This window comes from Schistocerca gregaria, chromosome X (assembly GCF_023897955.1).
Source record: "Schistocerca gregaria isolate iqSchGreg1 chromosome X, iqSchGreg1.2, whole genome shotgun sequence".
Lineage (NCBI taxonomy): Eukaryota > Metazoa > Arthropoda > Insecta > Orthoptera > Acrididae > Schistocerca > Schistocerca gregaria.
In genome coordinates this window covers 683722362-683746480 of record NC_064931.1, presented here as the reverse complement: position 1 = coordinate 683746480, position 24119 = coordinate 683722362, and the positions used below count along the sequence as shown (strand labels likewise).

Below are 24119 nucleotides of genomic sequence, written 5' to 3'. Positions count from 1 at the left end.
GTGTGTGGCGGAGGGTACCCTGAGTACCTCTATCGGTTCTCCCTTCTATTCCAGTCTCGTATTGTACGTGGAAAGAAGGATTGTCGGTATGCTTCTGTGTGGGCTCTAATCTCTCTGATTTTATCCTCATGGTCTCTTCGCGAGATATACGTAGGAGGGAGCAATATACTGCTTGACTCTTCGGTGAAGGTATGTTCTCGAAACTTTAACAAAAGCCCGTACCTCCGAAGCATGTTCTGGTACACTCTCTCCATCCCACCTGGTGTCTGTTCAGTGTCTTGAGCAGCGGCCAGAACTCGTGCCAGCAGATCTTCATCTGTCTCTACAAGTGCCTCATAAATTAGGCTCTTCATACGACTCCACATGAAGTAGTCCATGGGGGCTAAATCCGGCGATCGTAGCAGCCACGCGGTTGGATCACCACGGCCTATCCATCATTCACCATACAGTCTGTTGTCTCCGGATAGCCAGTGAAAAGTGAGGTGGTGCTCCATCATGCTGAAACCACATTTCCTGACGGACATTCAATGGCACAGGTTCCAGGAACGGGTCAATTACGTGTCGTAGGAAGACTAAGTATGCGGGACCGGTGAGCTTGAATGGAAGGAGATATGGTCCAATCACATGACCGTCCAGAATACCTGCCCACACGTTAATTCGAAACCTGTCTTGAAATCCCTGAACATGCCTGGCATGAGGGTTTTCGTCCGCCCAGACATGGCTATTTCGAGCATTCAGAACACAATCCCTTGTGAACCTACATTCATCTGTGAAGAGAACTCGACGTGGAAATAGGGGCGCATCGATGCAACGGTGCAGGAACCATGTGCAGAAGGCGACGCGTTGTGGAAGGTCTGCTAGACCCATAGCGTGTACCCTTTGTAAGTGGTATGGATGTAATTGTTGCTCATGCTGGACGTCCAAGACGGTACTGTGACTAACAGCCATTGCACACGCAATTGTTCGCCACTCGTTGACGGGCTATCTTCAATGCGACGCAGCACACCTTCTTCAAATTCGGGAGTGCGGCGTCGCCGTGAAACACCACAGTCCTGCCTCCTCACGGTGAAGGTGCCCGTTTCTCGTAGCCGTTGTGTAACATGGGCAAACAGTTTGTGCGATGTAGTGTGACGGTGTGGAAAACGTTCGTGATACAGCCGACTAGCAGCTCTTCCGTTACCTCCAGCTTCGCCATACACAAGGAGCATGACTGTGTATTACGCAAACGTGTACTGCACCATGTTTCCTCTATCAGTGATGGACAGGTATTGACTCGGTCTCACAGCAAAGCGGACAATAAGTGACATCTGGGGATCATTTGACGTAGTACACGTCATAGTGTTTACCCTGTTGCATACTAGGACAAGGAACTCTGAGGCGTTTCTCTTGCCCTAAGTAGACGTTGAGGAGGTACACATCTGAATTGAAACTGTCATAGAACGGAAACGATACGATTCCGGACATGGGTTACTACTCAAAATGTTCTGTACTCACTACCCTTTATATGTCCTAGAAGTTTGTAACGGGAATTCCGACCACCCTGTATGTTGGTGTTTATGTACCCGCACCGGAGTCGCGCTACGTTGCATGTAGGCTGCAGCAACACCTTCAAACGACAGCTTTTTAATCGCCCTTTATTACATTGTTGTGCCACTAATCTGTGGAATAAATTTGTTTGTAATCACATATCTCTTGTTATTATAATTTTCACAAACAGTAGTGTACTTTCAGTGCAATACATTTACAAAGATAAACTGGGATAAGAAATCGAACGAAGTGCATTTACTCTGTAACGACTCACCAGAGATCACGGGCCTCTTGTACCAAAATTCGCTGGAAATAACTCCTAGCAATCTCGGAAAAGTTTGTAGCTGGAGTTCGGTTCACCCTGTATAAATGCGATCGACGTCCTGTTATTTGCATTAAATTTTAAGTCAACAATTTTCTGTTTTCATATCACATATTATATAATTTAGAATAAACATACATACAAGGTGTACAACTTTGCTTCCACAGTTTTTTCCCCAGCATCTGAGACTTTAATGAAACAAATTGGTTACACATATATGATTCAAAGTATTTTCCATTGCTAGCTACTACTTTCTCCCATCTTTCGGGCAGTGTACGAATCCCGCGTCGAAAAGATTGTTCATTCTTTGAAGCGATCCACGAATGGATCCAATTTGTGACTTCTTCATGAGATCGGAAGTGTTGGTCAGCCAGGTCATGCGGCATTGATCTAAACAGGTGATAGTCAGAGGAAGCAATGTCTGAAGAATGCGGCGGGTGGGTAGGACATTTTAACGTTTGCACGTACGTTTTGACCTCTTTTGGAACGTGGAGTCGAACGTTGTCGTGCTGCAAAATCACCTTATCGTACCTCTCGCTGTATTGCGGCCGTTTGTCTTTTAATGCTCTGGTCAAACGCGTTAATTGCGTTCGATAACGAGCACCTGTGATTGTTTCACTTGGTTTTAACACCTCATAGTACACGACGCCGAGCTGGTCCCACCAAATGCAGAGCATGATCTTGGAGACGTGAATATTCAGTTTGGCCGTCGACGTGGAAGTACGACCGGGATATCCCCATGATTTTTTGCTTTTAGGGTTATCGTAATGAACCCATTTTTCGTCCCCGGTCACAATGCGATGCTGAAATCCCTTCCGTTTTTGCCTCTGAAGCAATTGTTCACAAACACACAAACGCCGTTCAACGTCTCTTGGTTTCAGCTCATACGGGACCCAAGATCCTTCTTTCTGAATCATGCCCATAGCCTTGAGACGTTTTGAAATGGCTCGCTGTGTCACTCTTACTAATCCTGCCAATTGTTCTGCAGGTTGACGTGAGTCTTCACTCAGCGATGTCTTTAATTCTGCATCTTCGAAAACAATCTCTCTTCCACCACTATGCAGGTGTACGACGTTAAAATCACCGTTCTTGAAGCGTTGAAACCACTCACGACACGTTCTTTCACTAATAGCGTCCTTACCGTACGTACTTGAGAGCATACGATGAGACTCAGCCACTGTTTTCTTCATATTGGAACAAAACAGTAACACCTCCCGCAAATGACGAGAATTAGGCTCGTAAACTGACATTTTCAATCAAGAACAACTTTATGATGCAGACACAAATAGACTAATGTTTGAATGAGATTGTGTTGACCGAGGTCCAAGCTAACCGCCTGAAGTCTGCGATCTGTTTCTTACGATCGCTACTTGCCGTTGTCGCCACCTATCGGCAAACGGCTGAAGCAAAGTTGTACGCCTTGTATGTTGAGTCGTGCATTTGTAGAGTCGCTTACTTACAAGATATTTAAGGGCATTAGAGATGCGCCAGGCGAGAGTCGAACCAGAGATCTCTTTACGCTGCACAAGACAATTTTGACCCGTACGCATGACATTCGCAATGAAGACTACATATATAAAAAAACTTAGACAACCAGTTTTCGTGTTAGAGGAAGCAATTATAACGAACCTGCAGCAGAATAAAAATACTGAGCAGTCCGTATATAGGGTGGTGCACGAAATGTGTTACCATTTTGTTTTTGAATATAAACTTTATTGTCAATACAATCTGAAAGGAACAAATACTACAATGAAGAGCCGTCCATGGAGATTTAATATAACTCAACACATGCTCAAAATGTCCACCATTTCGTTTCGTAACTTCCTTCAAACTAACACTGAAGTTAGTGATTACCCTACGGCACATGTCTTCCGTAATTTCACTGCAAGCTTGAAGAATAAGTCTTCTGAGCTCCATTAAATCACGTGGACGTTTCGGGAAAATTTTTTCCTTTAGGTACCCCCAAAGAAAAAAGTCACATGAATTGAGGTCTGGACTATTGGGGAGCCAATTTTGTCCGTCATTGAAGCGACCTGGAAACCTGAGTGAAATGATCCGCATGTCGAAATGCTCGTGTAAAAACTCCAACACAGTGTTTGCAGTATGTGGCCTCGCTCCATCTTGCATGAACCACCGCGTGTTGAAGGGCAATACAGTAGCAAGAAGCTGTGAAATGAAGCTATTGCGAAGCATGCTCAAATAACGCTCGCTGTTCACAGCTTCTTCAAAGAAAAAGGGTCCAATAAGTCCGTGACTGGAAATTGCTGCCCACACTGTAATCCTCGGAGCATAATGTTGTCGTTCATGAAGCACTTGTCGGTTTTCAGTGGCCCAAAACCGTTCATTTTGTATGTTAACCACACCGTCTAAATGAAGATGCCCTCTCGTCTGAAAACCAAACGTTGTTGAGAGTTTCTTACCTATCCTCGACTCACTGAGCAAACAGTAGTCTCTGCTGCTTGTGTTCTTCAGTGAGCTTCTGTGCTTCTGTGCACAGGTCATCTTGTAAGGGTTCATATGGAGATCACTTTTAAGAATACGTTGAAAGGAGCGTCTGGATATTCCCAGTTGCACTGCTGCCTTTCTACACGATTTCTCGGGGCTTCTCTGTACAAAAACTCGTACCGCTTCAATATCCTCCGGTTAACAAACAGGCTTAGGCTGAGGTCGCTTCGCTTCCAATACTGTTCCTTCCAGTACAAATTTATCGCATAACCCGTGGATGGTCTTCTTGCAAGGGATCCATCGTGTGCTAAACTGTTGTCGAAAACGCCTCTGAGTCACAACAAGGCTTTTCGTTTCATGAAAAAGTAACAAAATTGCCGATCGTTGCTGTGTCGTCAGTCTTCCATTGTCAGCCATTGCCGCTTACTAGTCTCCTAGCGGCAGTATCGTGAAACGTCATTTCGTAACTCATTTGTTTTTCCAAGCTCTGCTGGTACTGCTGTAGAGATTCCAGCGGGATATATAATGTGCGTCGTAAATTGTGAAAGAAACAAGTGGCAACACATTTCGCGCGCCACCCTGTACATTCTATACTGTATTTTCAGGTGTTTTATGGGAGAGAAGATGACCTGGAGCGTATCCAGATGTACATGACTGGGGATTCGGAGAAACCACTGGTACTGTACGGAGAAGGAGGCTGCGGCAAGACGTCTCTGCTGGCGAAAGCGGCCAGCCTCACGTCTACGGAGTGGTTCCGCGGCCGCAAGCCCATCAGCGTCATCCGCTTCCTGGGCACCACCCCCGACAGCAGCGCGCTCACGCCTACACTCATCTCCATATGTCAGCAGGCAAGTTTCAAGCAGCTGGTCACATTTTGAAAATCAAAATGACCACATTTTCTTTAACTCAGAAATGAGTGAGCGTTTTGTGTTCACTCCACAGACCATCAGATTCATCAATATGGTGTAAGCTGCCTAAACGATGATCTTGAATTATGAGATTGGTTTTCGAACAAAAGATTGATACTTGCAATCGGCTAAGCCGCTGCTTCTGGCGCTAACTCGAAGTAATTAACACAGTTTCAGACAACTTAATGCACTGCCTGACTAAAAAAATGAAATACCTAAAAGATATGGTCGGATGTCAATCTTAACCTATTATCGCCGATTGTCCGCAATTGAGGACAGTCCATTTTTCCGTCATTATTACAAAGTATGTTACTCCAAATCTACAATGGGCTTTCGTTGTTGTAAAGTAGGCTCTGTGTCAACAATGGCTACTATTGTTATCTCTCTGCTACAGTTAACAAGAGTGGAACGTTTTTGCAGAGCCTGCTGGTTATTTCTATTTTCATTTTTGTAGTTGCATGTAAGATAAGGATCATTGTCATTTTCTGTTGCAACGTAATTTAATACTGTAATTTTGTTTGGAACTTTTGAAGGCGAAAATAGTTTATTATATTTTCTGTCCCAGTGTATGAAAACCTGCTGTCCTCGTTTGAGGACACTGGGCGTTTCTGCTGTAGATGTTGTTTTTCGTTTTTTACAGATTTCTTTGCCATGGCTCACCATGTTTTTAAAACTGTTGAAGAGGCTGTAGAATACTTCAGTTTCTGAAGAAACAGAAGCAGACGTAGTAGTTCAAGTTCAAGATGTAGATGAACAGACTGATGACGAAAATATGAAAATATTGAAAATGACTTGTTAGGAAATGCGTATGTAGGCGATATTGCAGGTATTACTGAAATATTACATGAGGGAGACAACAAAGACATTCGTCATGTTTCTTCTACAGAATCGGGTAATTAGGAATGATGTAATCAGGTTCCGAAATATTCATTTCCTGACTTACGGAAGAAAGCTTCTAGTCTGTCGGATGAAGTGAAAGAAAAAAGTGTTTGGTCTCACTCCCACGCAGGTTTCTGAAGAACTCTTTTCAGAAGAAAAGCATAATTGTAGAGGAAACAGCAAAATACGCTAGGGAATGTAAAAATAAAATAAATCTTTCAGTTTTACGGGATGAAATTCGTGTAATTGTTGGGTTCTTGATCTTCACTGGCTATCGTAAATTGTTCAGTGAAAGAGATTATTGGTCTGAGGATGGTGATCTAGGTGTTCAAATAGTGAATGGTACGATGAGTCGTAACAGTTATCTTGAGCTCAAATCTGTAATATATTTCAGTGATAACAAAAAGGCCAATGAAAACAAGAGTGACAAATCATTCAAAATAAAACCATTAGCAGAGGCTCTGGTAAAAAAAAAAATTATCAAAAATGGGGAGTCTTTCAGGATCATTTGGCAGTTGATGAAATGATTGTGATACTATGGATATCACCCTATGAAGCAATTTTCGAGACTGAAGCCCATTCGCTTTGGATATGAACTTTGAGCCGTATGTGGTACTGATGGATACTGTTACAATTTCTTACTCTATTGCGGGAAGGATCAAAATGATGACAACACAAATCTACCTGTGGGTTCCAAAATATGTTTGGAAATGTTGTCCATTATTGATGAGCCGAACAGTTATAAAGTGTTTTTGGCGATTACTTTATTAGTCATGACCTGCTCGTCCAACTGAAGGAACTGGAATTCCATGCAAGTGGAACTAGAAGAGAAAGCAGAACAAGGAAGTGCCCCAATCACCAGATAACATTATGAAAAAGAAAGAAAGGGGATATTTTGAGTTCATATTTGACAGAGGGGAGGCAGTTTTGATTACAAAATGGAATGACAAGAAGTGCGTTACACTAGCAACTAATTTCGACCGTCGAAGTCCAACGTTGGAATTGATCCCAAAAAGGAAAGGCCAGTGTTCCATAACCACAAGCATTGAATTTATAAAAGAATTTCATGGAAGGCGTCGATCTTCACGACTGGCTAACAGAGAAACGTACCGTTACAGTGCATTGTTAAAAGTGGTAAGGTGCCTTTTTACGAGGATGGTAAATATGACTGTTGTGAATGTATGCTTGGCTTTCAAGAGATGCAGTGAAGGAACTTCTCTTTCAGTGAAAGAATTCAGAAGACAGACTGCAAGAACAAACCAGAAGAAAGGTCTTGAAATCAGATCAGACGAGGGAAGACCAACAAAACTCCTCTCACATTCCAGGAGTAATGTATCAGATATATGGTATGACCAGAAGCTACACGTCATCTAGAAGTGTGAAAAACAAAGACTATGCCAGTATGAGAACTGCAAAGGAAAGCCGAAGTTGTGCGAAGTGTAACGTTACTCTTTGTATGTAATGCTTTCCCAAATATCATGTCAGGCCTTAACGAAATTTCAGTTTTGGATTTTTTTTTTTGTAACTGTGAAACCGGTAGTGTGGTCAGTTAAAGGCGAGTTTTTCCAGATATCAGCGGTGTTTGCATTCATCATGACCTTCAGCAGCTGCGGATGCCCGGTATATAAAACAATAAATTATAGAGGCGCAAGGGGGAAATTAGTGTTTAACGTCCCATCAATATCGATCTCATTAAAGAAGGAGGAGGAAAGCGGCCGTGCCGTTTCGAAGGAAGTATCCCGGCATTTGCCTAAAGCTATGTAGGAAAATCACGGATAACCTAAATAAGAATGGCCGAACAAAAGTTTGAACCGTCGTCCTTCCGAATGAGAGTCCAGTGTGCAAACCACAGCGCTCGGTGAGGCACTACTTGAAATCCAGGTAATGGAAGAATATTTTCTATTGAATGGGCTTAGATAAACGCACTTTTTTTTCTAAAAAACTGGGATACAGATTTCAGTCCGGCCATCCTATACTTTAAGTTTCTTGTGGTTTCCCCAAATAATTTCAGACCAATGACAGGACTCTCGACCGATTCTTTTCTCCTTAAATCTCTAGCTAAGCTGACGCTCCAGACTAATGTCCTCGGTATTGGCGAGACGGTTAACTCTCACCTATCTTTTGCGCGTTTAAATGGAAGTGGAAAATGAAAAACGAACGCTTCGAATCACTGGTTCCACATTAGTGAGGTTTTATTCAATTTTATATAGCTTGAAAACGGTATTTGATTGAAGTTGTAGAGCCATACATTTACGGCCAATCTGACTTCGATAACAAAAAAAAAAAAAAAAAAAAAAAAAAAAAAATGGCTCTTAGCACTATGGGACTTAACTACTGAGGTCATCAGTCCCCTAAACCTACTAACCTAAGGGCATTACACACATCCATGCCCGAGGCAGGGTCCCCGCTACTTCCACCAGCTGTCGTAGTTCGTTTAGGGATGTTAGCACTGTTAAAGGCTGAGCCAGACGCCGTCACATCGTATTAAGAATGTGCTCAGTGGAGCATAAATTTGTTCACTGTGCTGGCCAGGGTAGTTGACGAACATCTTGGGGAACGCCTCACATAACGCGAGAAATGTTCGTACATGCATTGTCCTACTGGAAGGTCAGATATTCCTGATGTATGAACGAGAGCAGAACCGGTGCGTGATGTCCCTCAAGAAACACTAGTGGTATACCGTCATCGGAGAGTATGGGTCGTCACACTATAATGCTGAAAGCTGATTGTGTATGTCGCTGCCTGACACATTTCGGCAGTTGCTGTTCGCCTGGTTACGCTGCGCTCACAAACAGAATGATGTCGCTGACCTCAATACTTCCGCCGATGAACACAACTTGACACCATTCATCCCTCCAGCTGCTCATTTCTCAACACTGTCGGAAGTGGGTTGCGCATTGAAGAGGTGTGAGAGAAATCCTGGACACCGATACGCTTCCTAGAAGCCTAGCTTCCAGAGAACGGTTGTCGTTGGTCCTAACTGCAACCTGGGTGCAACACTGGCCGTAACTTATGTTGCAGTTGCGATGAAACCACACCAGAACTGACGATTGAATCAGGTATCTGCATACCCTGCAGTTCGGAAATAGACGCAACCGACCTTTGGAATCCAATGTGTGGTACAATTCAGCGCTCTGCAGGCCCATAGTACCATTTGTTATAGGTTGTAAGTAAGTCTACCTTAACGCACGGCTTTCCGGGCGGTAAGGAGCGCCTGGTCTCCGGCACGAATCCGCCCGACGGATTTGTGTGGAGGTCCGGTGAACCAGCCAGTCTGTCGATGGTTTTTAGGCGGTTTTCCATCTGTCTCGGCGAATGCGGGCTGGTTCCCCTTATTCCGCCTCAGTTACACTATGTCGGCGATTGCTGCGCAAACAAGTTCTCCACGTACGCTTACACCACCATTACTCTACCACTCAAACATAGGGGCTACACTCGTCTGGCGTGAGACGTTCCCTGGGGTGTCCACCGAGGGCCGAACCGCAGAATAACCCTGGGTTCGGTGTGTGGCGGTGGAGGGGTGAAGTGGACTGCGGTAGTAGTCTTGGGGTTGTGGACCACTGCGGCTGCGGCGGGGACGGAGCCTCTCTGTCGTTTCTAGGTCCCCGGTTAACATACAATACAATACATACAGTTCTACATTTTCTTGGTAACTAAATGTTTAATAACAAATAGTTAAATTGCAAAATAAAATTTGTTCTGTATCTCTTCGTGTTAAACTTAGCTTTTTGCATGGTGTTTCGGAAGTTATGGCGAAGTATTCAGCGGGAAAAAATAAGAAGATGTATATTCTGCCGAACGGTGATGCAAGACATAGATGAATACCCTATTTTCAATTTTTCTCCAACCCGAATCCCATGTTTCACAATAAAAGTACCCCATGTTATAAAAAATTGTTTTAGTGCGTTTACAATGCCAACAATATAACCCAAAAAGTCACACAGATTTCGTTTTTTATCTTCGTAATCAACCCTTCCTGCGTGACATTTTTCTGCTGGATTTCAACGATCTGTGGAAAACGTGAGCTTTGATTAACGAGCTGGTAGTAGCGCGGAGGTGCCTGAATGTAGGTCGGGGATCGAGAGCATAACAGAAGTTTAATATAAGCCTCACTTTCGGCAAGCGTGTCAGGAACGCCTGATGAATTACTTTTTAGAGTAACCATAATGTCAGACACGTGTGCAGCGTAGTGGATAGCCACTGGGTTGACCCACATCGGGGGATTTGTGTCTGGGATCTTGTTTCCGGGGCGTGACTTTCACCAAGGGGCCTTATTAGGACTCAACGGCACAGGTGATGGAGAAAAGGTGGAAGAGCATCCGATTAGATACTTGCGGAAACCTTCACTGACAGGAAGCGTCACAGCGACATTCACGTGTACTTTTCGCAATTCATTTCTCAATACTTGCTTGACTATTCTTTATATCGTTATTAACCGTATGTTTTAAGGTTTCATTGATGCTTGAAGTTTGTTTCGCAACTGATCTGAAATACTGAATCTGAATTTAGCCGACACTATTTCAAAAGAGAAATTTTTCCTTTCTTCCAATATTTTTCATTGAAATCCTTTATGTTTCTCTGTATTACGCGTGTACTAAACAGAACGGTGACAACACTACTAGCACATCGCTGAATATTCCTTCAGATCAACTTTATGGGGGTAGGACGTCAAACGGGCCGACTTGGAGCAGGTGAGGCACCACAGGACATTTTATTTTCTACTGTCTATAGTTTTACAAATAAATTCATAAAACTTTGTCAGCATGACCAGGAAGGATTCGGGATTCACACTCCTAGCAGTGGAAGTTCAAAAACATAACCAAATAATTTTTTTTGCATTTGAAATTTCATCATTTTTTCGCTTACTATTAGCTGCATTTGTTGCTATAGGTACATTTTTCTTGACAAGTAACAGAGATTCTTTGATGAATTTTGCACAGCATACAAACCATACTTACAGGTGTATGAAAGTCTAGCATTTTCCAAATCTATTAAAAACTGTGATAAAAATTGAGATAATTAACTAGAAAATTTGATTTTTTCTAAACATAAAGTTTAAAACGTAACAGCTCATTCATTTTTTCATATATTGAATATATTCTAGAGTTTCAGACACCTGTAAGTATGGTTTGTATGCTTTGCAAAATTCATCTAACAGTCTCTCTTACTTATGAAGAAAAGTGTACCTATAGCAACAAATGCAGCCAATAGTAAGTGAAAAAAATGATGAAATTTCACATGTAAATAAATTTATTTTGTCATGTTTTTGAACTTCCGCTGCTACGAGTGTGAATCCTGAATTCTTCCTGATCATGCTGATAAAGTCTTATGAAGTTACTTGTAAAAGTATAGACAGTGAAAATTAAAATGTCCTGTGGTGCCTCTCCTGCTCCAAGTCGGCCCGTTTGACGTCCTACCCCCCTTAAGGAGATTTCCGAACGCTGGAATAGTACTTAACCAAAGGTTACACGAATCTCGTCATGAGGATTCTTGAGCATATGCACTGCACTTTGTCAGAATTCTCCCCAAATTACAGATCTTCCATTCACCTCCCTCACAAATGATCTTACGCTTTACTTCTTTTTCATATCGCTTCATAAAATATTTATTCTATATGACAAAGGCAAGAGTTTGCTACTGACACTCCCTTTTCATACTGCGGGAATTTTTCTTCCGCCGTAGTTATTACCTTTTATTTTTCTACAGATAAGAAGCGTTTTTGTCTACTACATGAAGGGGAGCTAATTTGAAACTTTCAGACAAACGTGGTTTTTGTTCAAAATGCTAACAATTGCTTCCACATGCAGCATGGGTATTTCATGAAGAATGTTAGTCGACAACTGAGAATGTTGACTAAGTGAAACTTCTTCTGATAGGGCGTTTAATGAGAACATGTATGGAAATCGCTGTTCCAAAACATGTAAATACAAACACATAAATAAATAAAGGAAGATGAGAATTTGAAGTCGAAGTCATCAGTGCGTATTTGGAGAAAGTTCCATGACCGTTTTAAAGGAACTGGCGCTCGCTTGAAGTGATTCTGGTGGATCAGGGAGAGTATCGAACTGGATTCTCAGACACAGACTTGAGACTTACTCCTTCTAAAATGAATGTAGTATCTTAACAACTGCGTCACACGAATCCGTGGAAACACTGGGTATTTCTAAATTACTGTTGCAAAATCGTAAGATTTGTAGGAGCGATGGATAAGTAATGGCTTAAATACGAACCGCTTTCTGGAGATGTATTCTTTCCTTGCTACAGCAACAAGCATGTGAAATTGTGAGTCCTACTAGCCTACATCTGTTGGCTGAAAGATAGTAATTCACCATAAATATGGAAATTATTTCATCTGCAAAAAAGTGGCTAATGCTGTAACAATGCCCACTGCTAACCGCTGTTTTTAGAAGCACTGTGGACTCCTGACCATCAGTGATAGAGAAGACAGTGAGTGAGTAATGTGATACGTTATTACTGGACGTTTCATGTGCCCCTCTACCTTGGGAATGTTACCACATTAGTTAATCAGGTATGTATGTAGTAATTACAAGTCAGTGTAAGTTATTATGATTCTTTTAATCAAGAGACGCGGGATAATGAAATACATTGTTTTGTGTAGAACTGAAACAGTTCATTTCTGGATATACACTATGTGATCAAAAGTATCCGGACACAAGCAAAACATACGTTTTTGATATTAGGTGCATTGTGCTGCCACCTACTGCCAGGTACTCCTACCAGCGACCTCAGTAGTCATTAGAAATCGTGAGAGAGCAGAATGGGGCGCTCCGCGGAACTCACGGACTTCGAACGTGGTCAGATGACTGAGTGTCACTTGTGTCATACGTCTGTACACGAGATTTCCACACTGCTAAACATCCCTTGGTCCACTGTTTCCGATGTGATAGTGAAGTGGAAACGTGAAGGGACACGTACAGCATAAAAGCGCACAGGCCGACCTCGTCTGTTGACTGACAGAGACCACTGACGGTTGAAGAGAGTCGTAATATGGAATAGGCAGACATCTATCCAGACCATCACACAGAAATTCCTAACTGCATCAGGATCCACTGCAAGTACTATGACAGTTAGGTGGGAGGTGAGAAAACTTGGATTTCATGGTCGAGCGGCTGCTCATAAGCCACACATCACGCCGGTAAATGCCAAACGACGCCTCGCTTGATATAAGGAGCGTAAACGTTGGACGATTGAACAGTGGAAAAACGTTGTGTGGAATAACGAATTACGGTGCACAATGTGGCGATCTGATGGCAGGGTGTGGGTATGGCGAATTTCCAGTGAACGTCATCTGCCAGCGTGTACGGTGCCAACAGTAAAATTCGGAGGTGGTGGTGTTATGGTGTGGTCGTGTTTCTCCTGGAGGGGGCTTGCACCCCTTGTTGTTTTGTGCGGCGCTATCGCAGCACAGGGCTACTTTGATGTTTTAATCGCCTTCTTGTTTCCCACTGTTGACGAGCAATTCGGGTATGGCAGTTGCATCTTTCAACATGATCGAGAACCTGTTCATAATGCACGACCTGTGGCGGAGTGGTTACACGACTATAACATCCCTGTAATGGACTGGCCTGCATAGAGTCCTGACCTGAATCGTATAGAACACCTTTGGAATGTTTTGGAAAGCTGACTTTGGGCCAGACATCACCGACCGACATCGATACCTCTCCTCAGTGCAGCACTCTGTGAAGAATGGGCTGTCATTCTCCAAGAAACCTTCCAGCACCTGAATGAGCGTATGGCTGCGAGAATGGAAGCTGTCATCAAGGCTAAGGATGGGCCAACGCCATATTGAATTCCAGTATTACCGATGGATGGCGCCACGAACTTGTAAATCATTTTCAGCCAGGTGTTCGGATACTTTTGATCACATAGTGTAGGTTCTAATCCAAATCATTATCCATCGGGTACCCTCCACTCTTACTTGGTGAATACAAGTGTAGGTTTTAGAAACAGGAGTATATGCTTTGGGAGTCCATGTAAGATTGGATGGGACGCCACTTTTCAGATAATGCTTCATGTACTGTCTATTTTCCTCATTCACCAGTCTCTACACGTCTACGAGTTTGCCAGTGCAAAAGACGAAGCTTTAATATTAAATCAGAACGGCAAATCCAAAGATTATGCAGGGTTATTTACAAGTACCTCTGAGGTTCCAGAAGACGACTGCACGGAAACTACAAGATATACAGAAAAATTATACATATCGGTGTATTAACAAGAGCATGCTGAGGGGTAGTGCCACCAATTCTTCATGTCTACATATTTATTTCTCAATATAGCCACTGCTGAAACAAAAATATGTCTCCGAACGAGAGATCAGTTTGTTGGTACCGTCACTTTAGAGTGTTCGACTTTGCTGATGGAGCTACAACCTTCCCTCTTTTTGCACCGCTTCATAACTATCAAAGTGAAGTCTTCGAATATTTTCTTTAAGTTTTGGAAACAGATGAAAATCAGAGGGGGCCAAGTCAGGAGTGAATGGGAGATTGTCAATGACAGTGAACCCAAGGCGTCGGATTGTTGCCGCTATCGCAGCGCTCGTCTGTGGTCTGCAACTGTCATTCTGATGGAGAGGATGAACTCTTCGAATTTGTGCTTTGTTTTCCAAAGGTCTTGCAGTACCTTGCTGAGCTTTTGGTGGCGCCTTTAGTCATGAATTCCAAGTGTACCACACCTGGAACATCCAAGAACACTGTAGGCGTGATTTTGCCTGCTGATGGCATGGTCTTGATATTTTTTGGATGAAAATGGTGAACCCAGCTTTCAGCACCTTTCATAATATTGTTAAAGAACGCATCACTCTCACGCTCAATTTTGCAAAAGAAACTGATGACGCCGGCCTCTGCGGCCGAGCGGTTCTAGGCGCTTCAGTCCGGAACCGCGTTGCTGCTACGGTCGCAGGTTCGAATCCTACCTCGGGTATGGATGTGTGTGATGTCCTTTGGTTAGTGAGGTTTAAGTAGTTCTAAGTTGTTCTCAGATGTTAAGTCCCATAGTGCTTAGAGCCATATGAATTTTTGAAATTGACGACAGATGTCCAATCTTCTCTGTTTAATGTCAGGAGTGAGCATTCGAGGCTCCTGCCATAAACACAGTTTTCTGAATTTCCCTTTTCTGTTTTTTTTTCAAAAATATTTCAAAAGGTTGTGTTCAAGCGTCTCCTTAAGCATCTGACTGCAAATGACATATTGCCCAAGTCACGGTTTGGATTTCTTAAGGGTTCTGATATAGAGGAAGCTATTTACACTTGCAGTGAGATACTGTAATAAATTAGAGGCTATTGGCATTTTTTGTGATCTGTCAAAAGCTTTTGACTGTGTGAACTACAGCATTCTCTTAAGTAAATTAGATTATTATGGTGTCCCTGGCAATGCTGTGAAGTGGTCTGAGTATTATCTATCTGACAGGAAACAAAGGGTGTCGTTGCAAAGAACTTGTGCAGAAAGCAGTCAGTCTTCATCTGACTAGGAATTAATTACCTGTGGTGTTCCTCAAGGCTCAATTTTGGGTGCATTGTTTTTTCTTGTGTACATTAATGACCTCTCGTCTGTTACATTGCCAGATGCTAAGTTTGTTTTGTTTGCAAATGATACAAACATTGCAGTAAGTAGAAAGTCAAGTACAGATTCAGAAATAGTTGCTAATCAAGTTTTCACTGACATTAATAAATGATTTAAAGGTAACTCACTGTCATTAAACTTTGAGAAGACCTACCATGTGCGATTTAGAACCTGTAAGAGATTTCCTTCCAGCATGTGTATAACATATGAAGACATGCAGATCGCAGATTTTGACAGTGTTAAATTTCTGGGATTACAACTCGATAATAAATTCAGTTGGGAAGGGGATACCACAGAACTACTTAAGCTCCTAAACAAGTCTCTATTTGCAGTCATACTGATGTCAGAAGTAGGATACTTTGCTTACTTTCGTTCTATTATGCCATACGGGATCATATTCTGAGCAAACGTTTTTAGGGTGGAAAAGTGTGTGATAAGAATCTTTTGTGATGTAAATTGAAGAACATCATGTAGAAACCTGTTCAAGGAACGTTGTACTCTAACCACTGCTTCTCAGTATATTTATTCCTTAATGGGCACTGTATTCACCTATTTCGAAATCTCCTGATAAATGATCAGGGTAGTAAATATTACATTCAAATGTTTTATATTTGTCTGTTATACTTTCTGACATGTTCCACACCCACGAGAATCATTTCATCTTTTGGGACTATGGAACAAAAACTGAATCTAATCTAATCTAGTCTCAGCACTGAAATGCAGAATTCCAGATTGTAGTGTTTTTGGATTTACTGTGCATACATTTATAGAGCTTTTGCAGTGACTATAATCTGGAAGCCTGCATTGGTGAATGGCATAGATGAACACCATGTGTGGTGGTATCAGCAACATCCCTCTACCAGTTGCAACACGTGATGGAAATTTTGTGGAACACATTCTCCCAATATGACATCCAAAGCTCTATGGTCTTATCTGTGCATGGTTACAGTGCTGCTTTGTTGCTATAGAAGGCTTACAAAATATTGAATACAAGTTAATTCATGTAGGACCATTACTTCAAGTTCTCCATTTTTAATTTTCTTTCCATGTAATCTTAGGAATTATGTGTTTTTTGCTGTGTTTCCTAAAGTGATAGATCATAGATGATGATGTGTTTTGACAACTACTGACCCACTCCTCTTTGTGAATTTTTTATCTGACATTTACTTACCACTATCGTTGAGACGCAGCTATATAATTGTTTCATCATCTTGAATGGTTTTTGATGCCTATGCTCCCAGGCAGTCGTTATATTTACTTTTGTTATGATATTTCCTAAATGCCTACCCTAATTTATACAAGGTGTTACAAAAAGGTGCGGCCAAACTTTCAGGAAACATTCCTCACACACAAAGAAAGAAAAGATGTTATGTGGACATGCGTCCGGAAATGCTTACTTTCCATGTTAGAGCTCATTTTATTACCTCTTTTCAAATCACATTAATCATGGAATGGAAACAAACAGCAACAGAACGTACCAGCGTGACTTGAAACACTTTGTTACAGAAAATGTTCAAAATGTCCTCCGTTAGCGAGGATACATGCATCCACCCTCCATCGCATGGAATCCCTGATGTGCTGATACAGCCCTGGAGAATGGCGTATTGTATCACAGCCGTCTACAATACGAGCACGAAGAGTCTCTACATTTGGTTGCGTAGACAAGAGCTTTCAAATGCCCCCATAAATGAAAGTCAAGAGGGTTGAGGTCAGGAGAGCGTGGAGGCCATGGAATTGGTCTGCCTCTACCAATCCATCTGTCGCCGAATCTGTTGTTGAGAAGCATACGAACACTTCGACTGAAATGTGCAGGAGCTCCATCGTGCATGAACCACATGTTGTGTCGTACTTGTAAAGGCACATGTTCTAGCAGCACAGGTAGAGTATCCCGTATGAAATCATGATAACGTGCTCCATTGAGTGTAGGTGGAAGAACATGGGGCCCAATCAAAACATCACCAACAATGCCTGCCTAAACGTTCACAGAAAATCTGTGTTGATGACGTGATTGCACAACTGCGTGCGGATTCTCATATGTTGATTGTGAAAATTTACAATTTGATCACATTGGAATGAAGCCTCATCCGTAAAGAGTACATTTGCTCTGAAATGAGGATTGACACATTGTTGGATGAACCATTCACACAAGTGTACCCGTGGAGGCCAATCAGCTGCTGATGGTGCCTGCACACGCTGTACATGCTACGGAATCGAGGAAGTACAGTACATACTGACGAAACTAAAATGAGCTCTAACATGGAAATTAAGCGTTTGCGGACAGATGTCCACATAACATCTTTTCTTTATTTGTGTGTGAGGAATGTTTCCTGAAAGTTTGGCCGTGCCTTTTTGTAACACCCTGTATATGTATGGGTTGTATTACACTAGTGTTGAGTCAACAGAACTGCACAGACAACATGAGCTTGATAACTGATATCGATGTGGTGCCCACATTTATTTCTGGTACTAGTCTAGCCTATAAGAGTCAAAATTTTATATCTAGATGGTAAGTTAACGTTACGATACATTTGCAGATTTCATACAACTACATGCTTCCATTTGATGACATTCCTGTGGATCTGGTGCCTCTGACAGCACACTTTAAGTACTTACTGAACAATGCGACCAAAGAGCAACCGCTTATCCTGTTCCTGGACTCTGTGGACCAGCTGACAGGCACACAGGATGCCAACAAGGTTTCCTGGCTGCCGTTGCGCCTGCCTCCCAACTGCAAGGTATGTCTTTCTCAACAGCTAAAGTATAACTTTTAAAATATTTCCATACATCTTCTATTACTTACTGCAGCTAGGCACTTTGATCATGACTATTAATGGACACAAACTGTTTGTTTGATTTTCTTTGTTGTTCTTCAGACATGCTGGCATTTGTTTTAGAGTCGTTAAAGGTAATTATTAGTTCTGGTACGATCCCATCTTTACTGGGTGCACGTTTATTTTTTAGCTTATTATCACTTCCAGCATTGTTGGGTTTTGTGCATCATCCCTTTCGATTTCTCTGACCTCCATGTTCTCTTCCTGTTCCTGTGTACCTGCAGGGGCCTGATCTAGTATTTTTTAGCATATCTTCAAAGTATTCTGCACACCTCTGCAATATTCTTTGTTATTCTCTAATTATCTTGTCGTTTCTGTTTTTTTATATGTTTATTGTTTGCTTTGGAAATGTTTCCTTATCGTTCCTGGCTGCCGTTGCACCTGCCTCCCAACTGCAAGGTATGTCTTTCTCAACAGCTAAAGTATAACTTTTAAAATATTTCCATACATCTTCTATTACTTACTGCAGCTAGGCACTTTGATCATGACTATTAATGGACACAAACTGTTTGTTTGATTTTCTTTGTTGTTCTTCAGACATGCTGGCATTTGTTGTAGAGTCGTTAAAGGTAATTGATTCAGTATCTTATGTCATATATGAGTGCTTGTTTGCAAATTAATGCCTCTGAATTTTTGTATGAAAACTCTTAACGCTTTTTAAATAAAACAAATGTTATTTACATTCTATATTTTTGTTCTTCATGTCTACATATTTATTTCTCGACACAGTCACTCTGGAAACACACACATTTCTCCCAATGAGAGACCAATTTGTTGATACCTTCACTTTAGAATGTTTGACTTTTTTGAGAGTCACAACCACACCTCTGCTTGTTCACTTCATCACTATCAAAGTAAAGTCCTCAAAGATGTTATTTAAGTTTTTGAAACAGATAAAAATCAGATGGGACCAAGTTGGGACTGTATGGGGGATTGTTGATGACAGTGAACCCAAGACATCAAATTGTTGCAGATGTTGCAGCAGCTGTGTATGATCTGGCACTGTCATGCTGAAGGAGAGGGTAATTCACATGTAGATGAACTCTTTGAGTTTGAAACTCGATTACAGTAAGCTGTTTCTCATGCATCATCTTAGTTACATTACCCATGTCCAAGGTACATGCTAAAATTTGAAGCTCTCTAGTGGCCAAGGACTTTGTTTTTCTTAAGATATGCTGGTATTTAGTGTAGATTCATTAAGGGTAATTGAATCAGTATCTTATGTCATGTTTGACTGGGTACTGAAAAGTAATACCTACTAAATTTTTATGTGAAAACTGTTTTAGGTTTTTAAATAAAATAAACGTTAGTAACAGCTACATCTTTATTCTTTATGTTTACATATTTATTTCTGAGCACAGTCACCCTGGAAACAAATATATTTCTCCGAATGAGAGACCCGCTTATAGATACCATCATTTTATAATGTTTGACTTTGTTATTGAACCCATAACCTCACCTTTGCTTGCACTGCTTCATCACTATCAAAATGAAGTCATCCAAGGTGTTCGTCAAGTTTTGGAAACAGATGAAAATCAGTTGATGCTAAGTCAGGTCTGTATGAAGGGTGATCGATGAGAGTGAAACCAAGGTGTCAGATTGTTGCAGATGTCACATGATATGGCATTGTCATGGTAAAGGAGAAAGTGCTCCTTGTGTAGACAAATTCTTTAACTTTGAAACTCAATTATAGCACACTGTTCCTCACAAATTGACATAGTTACATTATCCATTGCCATGTTACACACTTCAATTCGGAGCCCTCAAGTGGCTGAGGGCTGCAAGTATGTGGACATGAAGAATGAAGATGTAGAGTGTTAATGAGATTTGTTTCATTTAAAAACCTTTAAGACTTTTCTTATAAAAATTCAGTGTCATTACTTTTCAGCACTTTCTCATAAGGGGTTGCCTTTTTAATTATATAACTCTAATCATTTCAGATTAATATATGAACATGATATATTTCATGTATACTACTCTGATGAACCAGAACATTATGACCATCTTCTTAATATATTGTTGGTCCACCTTTGGAAAAGTTCTGAGGTGATATCTCGTTTGCCACATATTTATTTTCCCTTTTGTATGTATAATATATGTTTTCACGTACGAAAGGGATTAGATTAACCATTTCCTCAGCTATTCATACACTTACCCACTACTCTCTCTGTGATAAACAACACCTTGTTGCAGCCTTTCACTGTCGTGATCTAATGGTGGCCCCAGCATTCTGTTTGAGCAAAACAATGAGGTAGTGTACATTGCATTGCTTGCAAAGAGCAGCAAGCTCTGATTGTTCTACTTTTTGTCAGAGTTTACATGGATTGCACCCACATTTTCACTATATCAATGTAACATGCATAGCAGAACAGCAGATGCTGCCGTGCACCCAGTTACCAACATAACAGTAATCACACTGGTGTAATTATATGAACTGTGAATTTACTTGAAGCATTTTTTCTGGGACATACGAATCACTTGAGAAAATATGTAATTGCATTATATAAAATGATGATAAGCAATAACACTGATACACTTAAGTATATGTTCTGTTCCAGCTGCTGGTATCTTGTGCAGCTGAGGCAAATAACCCAGAGGTCTCTAATGACTATTACCTTTTAAGAAGAATGATTGATATTGAGGAGAACTTTCTTGAGGTTATTGACCTCGGAGAGGATCTTGCAATGCAAGTAATAAGGTAACAATTTCTTATGTGCATATTTGGGGGTTTATGTGTGGTATGGACTTTTATTATTCTTGCAGTTATGTCAGAGACTTCTTATAGGCAAGGTTTCAGACATTCAACTGGGCTTCTCCATCTATGACAGCTGCATTATTATTTGATTATTCATCCAGATGTATAATTGTTTCCTTATCTTCTCCTGAGATTAACATTTTCTGGGAGATACAGATCAAGAGTATTGTTTCTGTGTTTAAGTGTTCTTTATAATATTTTCATATCAGAAAGAGTGGTTCAATGAAAGTTTTACAGTGTAAACATGACTTTGTATGGAATAACTGGAAATACGTATAGAATGCAATGCAAGAGAGTGTTTAGTAATTCAGTTTTGTTGCTTATCAAACTAATTTTGGAACTGAGTGAATTGTTTAAAGACTGTACTTTTTGTTCAGTGAACTGTGTAATGGATTGTTTGATGATTACATTTTATTGTTAATCATGTACTTATTTGATTTAATTCTGTTTCTGCTTTTATTTCATGCCCTTCTCTGAGCCCATTACTACTGTTCCTTATGTTTCCTGATTGTAATATTCAGCCTCTTGCTTCACTTTATTTTAGGATGCTACATTTTGTAAAATTTCGTTGTCTGAGGCCTGTATTTTACACTCCTTGCTGTTACTGTGCTGCCTCTTTGTTATCAGTGCATACTGCCTCCTCACTTTGCTTCCCTGTTCTTTGGGCATAGCTTCTCACCGATAAATGAAATCCTGTTGTCATCCCCTTTAGGCTCTACTCTTATTTAGATTCAGAACCTGATATTTTTTCCAAATTTCAATTTAGTAAGATTTGTTTCAGGAGAATAAACAATTGCAATGTGTAATATGACCTTCTCAATTCAGCATCCAAACTTTCCACTGCACAATACCTAATTGCACAGCTAATATCAGCACAACATGCTATTTTGTACTAATGACTGTCTCTTATAACAGAGTAGTTTCCTTTAATTTTAACTAACAATTAGAAAAGATACAGATACAGCTGCGTAATATAAGCTGTTATAAAAGTTCCAATCTCATTTTGGTACATACTCTTGAAAGGTAAAATGCTATGTAGCAATGACTTCATAGTTTGTTTAAGTGTTGCGAATGATGTGGAAAGCAATGAAGCTGGTGTCTCCATTGAAGCTCTGAAGAATTTCCTTGAGGAAAATTATCAGAAAAACATGATTGTCGCCAATGTCCTGTATTGGTACGATCTGATCAACAACATGTGTGTACCCAAGGAAATAATAAAAACAAATATTAGGGTTAAGGCAATATGTTCAAACTATGGAAACTGTTCAACTCTAGATATAGGAAAGTTGGATAGAGGTCAACACGCTAACCAAGGATTTCATTTGAAATATTCAGATAAACATTATTTGTGTCAAAAATTAAATCAAATAATAAAAGGAAAACAGTTCATTCACAAATGAAAGAAATCCTACAGAAACTTTTTTTAGAGTAAGACAGCCTTCACCATGTATATGTGAAGAGGAAATACTTGAAAACTACATCATAAATGACATCACATCACAAAAGTCCAATATATTACCAACAAAATAGAACAAATTGATGAATTTTTAAGTGTTACTAGTGTCCTCATATCTATCGTGTGAATAAACTAGGGTACAAAACCGAAGAAGAGTGTAGCATTAATTTAAGTAATCATAAAATTGTCAGTGTCTATTATAGGAAACAACAAAAAGGTGGGGTGTTGGTATTTACGCCAAAAATAATGTCCAGTCTGAAAAAGTTGATTGGGTGGATAAACTTGCATATGAGATGGTTTTCAAATTACTGCAAAAAGAATGAAGCTTAGAAATAGCAGTTTAATAACAGCTAGTCTGTACAGATCCCCTAAGAGCAACATGGAAGAATTTTTCTGTCATTTAGAGGAACTTATTGACAAACTCTCACCTCATAAAAAACAGACTATAATAGTAGGGGATGTGAACATAGACTCCTTAACTAATAATATAAATTACCTTCGGTATATTAATGTTTTACAGACCTGTGTTGACCATGTTATTACAAACTTAGGAAAGGAAGACCTTGTAGTTAGAACTGTTGAGAATCACATTTCAGATCATAGTGCATTAGACCTAGAGCTTCATACAGACAAAGAAATAGTACCTGATGGGGACCTATTTACTTATAAAAGAAAGCTTATCTATCGCACATTAATGAAAACCCCGGCACAAATAAACTGGCATCAGGTAGTTCTATATGAAAAAGGAGATATTTATGAAAAGTGAGACAAATTTTATACATCATTAACCCATTGTCTTTTTCAAGTGTGCCCAGTGGTCAAAATACTAAAGAAAATTGACAGTGCCAGGAATCGATGGCCATGCTGGCCGAGCGGTTCTAGGCGCTTCAGTTCGGAACCACGCGCCGTCTTCGGTTGCAGGTTTGAATCCTGCCTTAGGCATGGATGTGTGTAATGTCCTTAGGTTAGTTAGGTTTAAGTAGTTCTAAGTCTAGGGGACTGATGACCTAAGATGTAAAGTCCCATAGTGCTTAGAGCCATTTGAACCAGGTTCCAGGAATCTCAAACTTCCCCCTAACACAATAATATTAAACGAAGATATGAATGATTTATATATTCATTTTAGACACACCAAGCTGCAGTACTTCCAATCTAAATACAAAGCCTGTAGAAAAACCTACAGGGAAGCACTTAAGACATTAAAAGCACAGATGTATGCTTAACAGCTGAGGCAATCTAATAATGTTACCAAAACAGTGTGGAGCATAGTAAACAAGGAAAGAGGAGGGAGCAACAATGCAGTGTGAAATAGCATAATAGTAAGTGACAATAAAAAATTGCTGAGTGATTCAATGGAAGTATGTGAGAGATTCATAGACCAGTTTAGTATGATGAGTAGGGAGGATGTGATCAACCCA

The 24119-nt window shown here is 40.7% G+C and overlaps 1 protein-coding gene across 1 annotated transcript in view; it reads left to right on the top strand.

Annotated features, from left to right (window-relative positions):
* Window positions 1-24119, top strand: part of LOC126299346 (NACHT and WD repeat domain-containing protein 2) — a 287406-nt gene that overhangs the window by 74077 nt on the left and 189210 nt on the right. The window contains exons 9-11 of the mRNA XM_049991201.1: window positions 4900-5142; window positions 18194-18394; window positions 21049-21188. Of these exons, the coding sequence (XP_049847158.1) occupies window positions 4900-5142; window positions 18194-18394; window positions 21049-21188 (584 nt within the window). The remainder of the gene's footprint in view (window positions 1-4899; window positions 5143-18193; window positions 18395-21048; window positions 21189-24119) is intronic.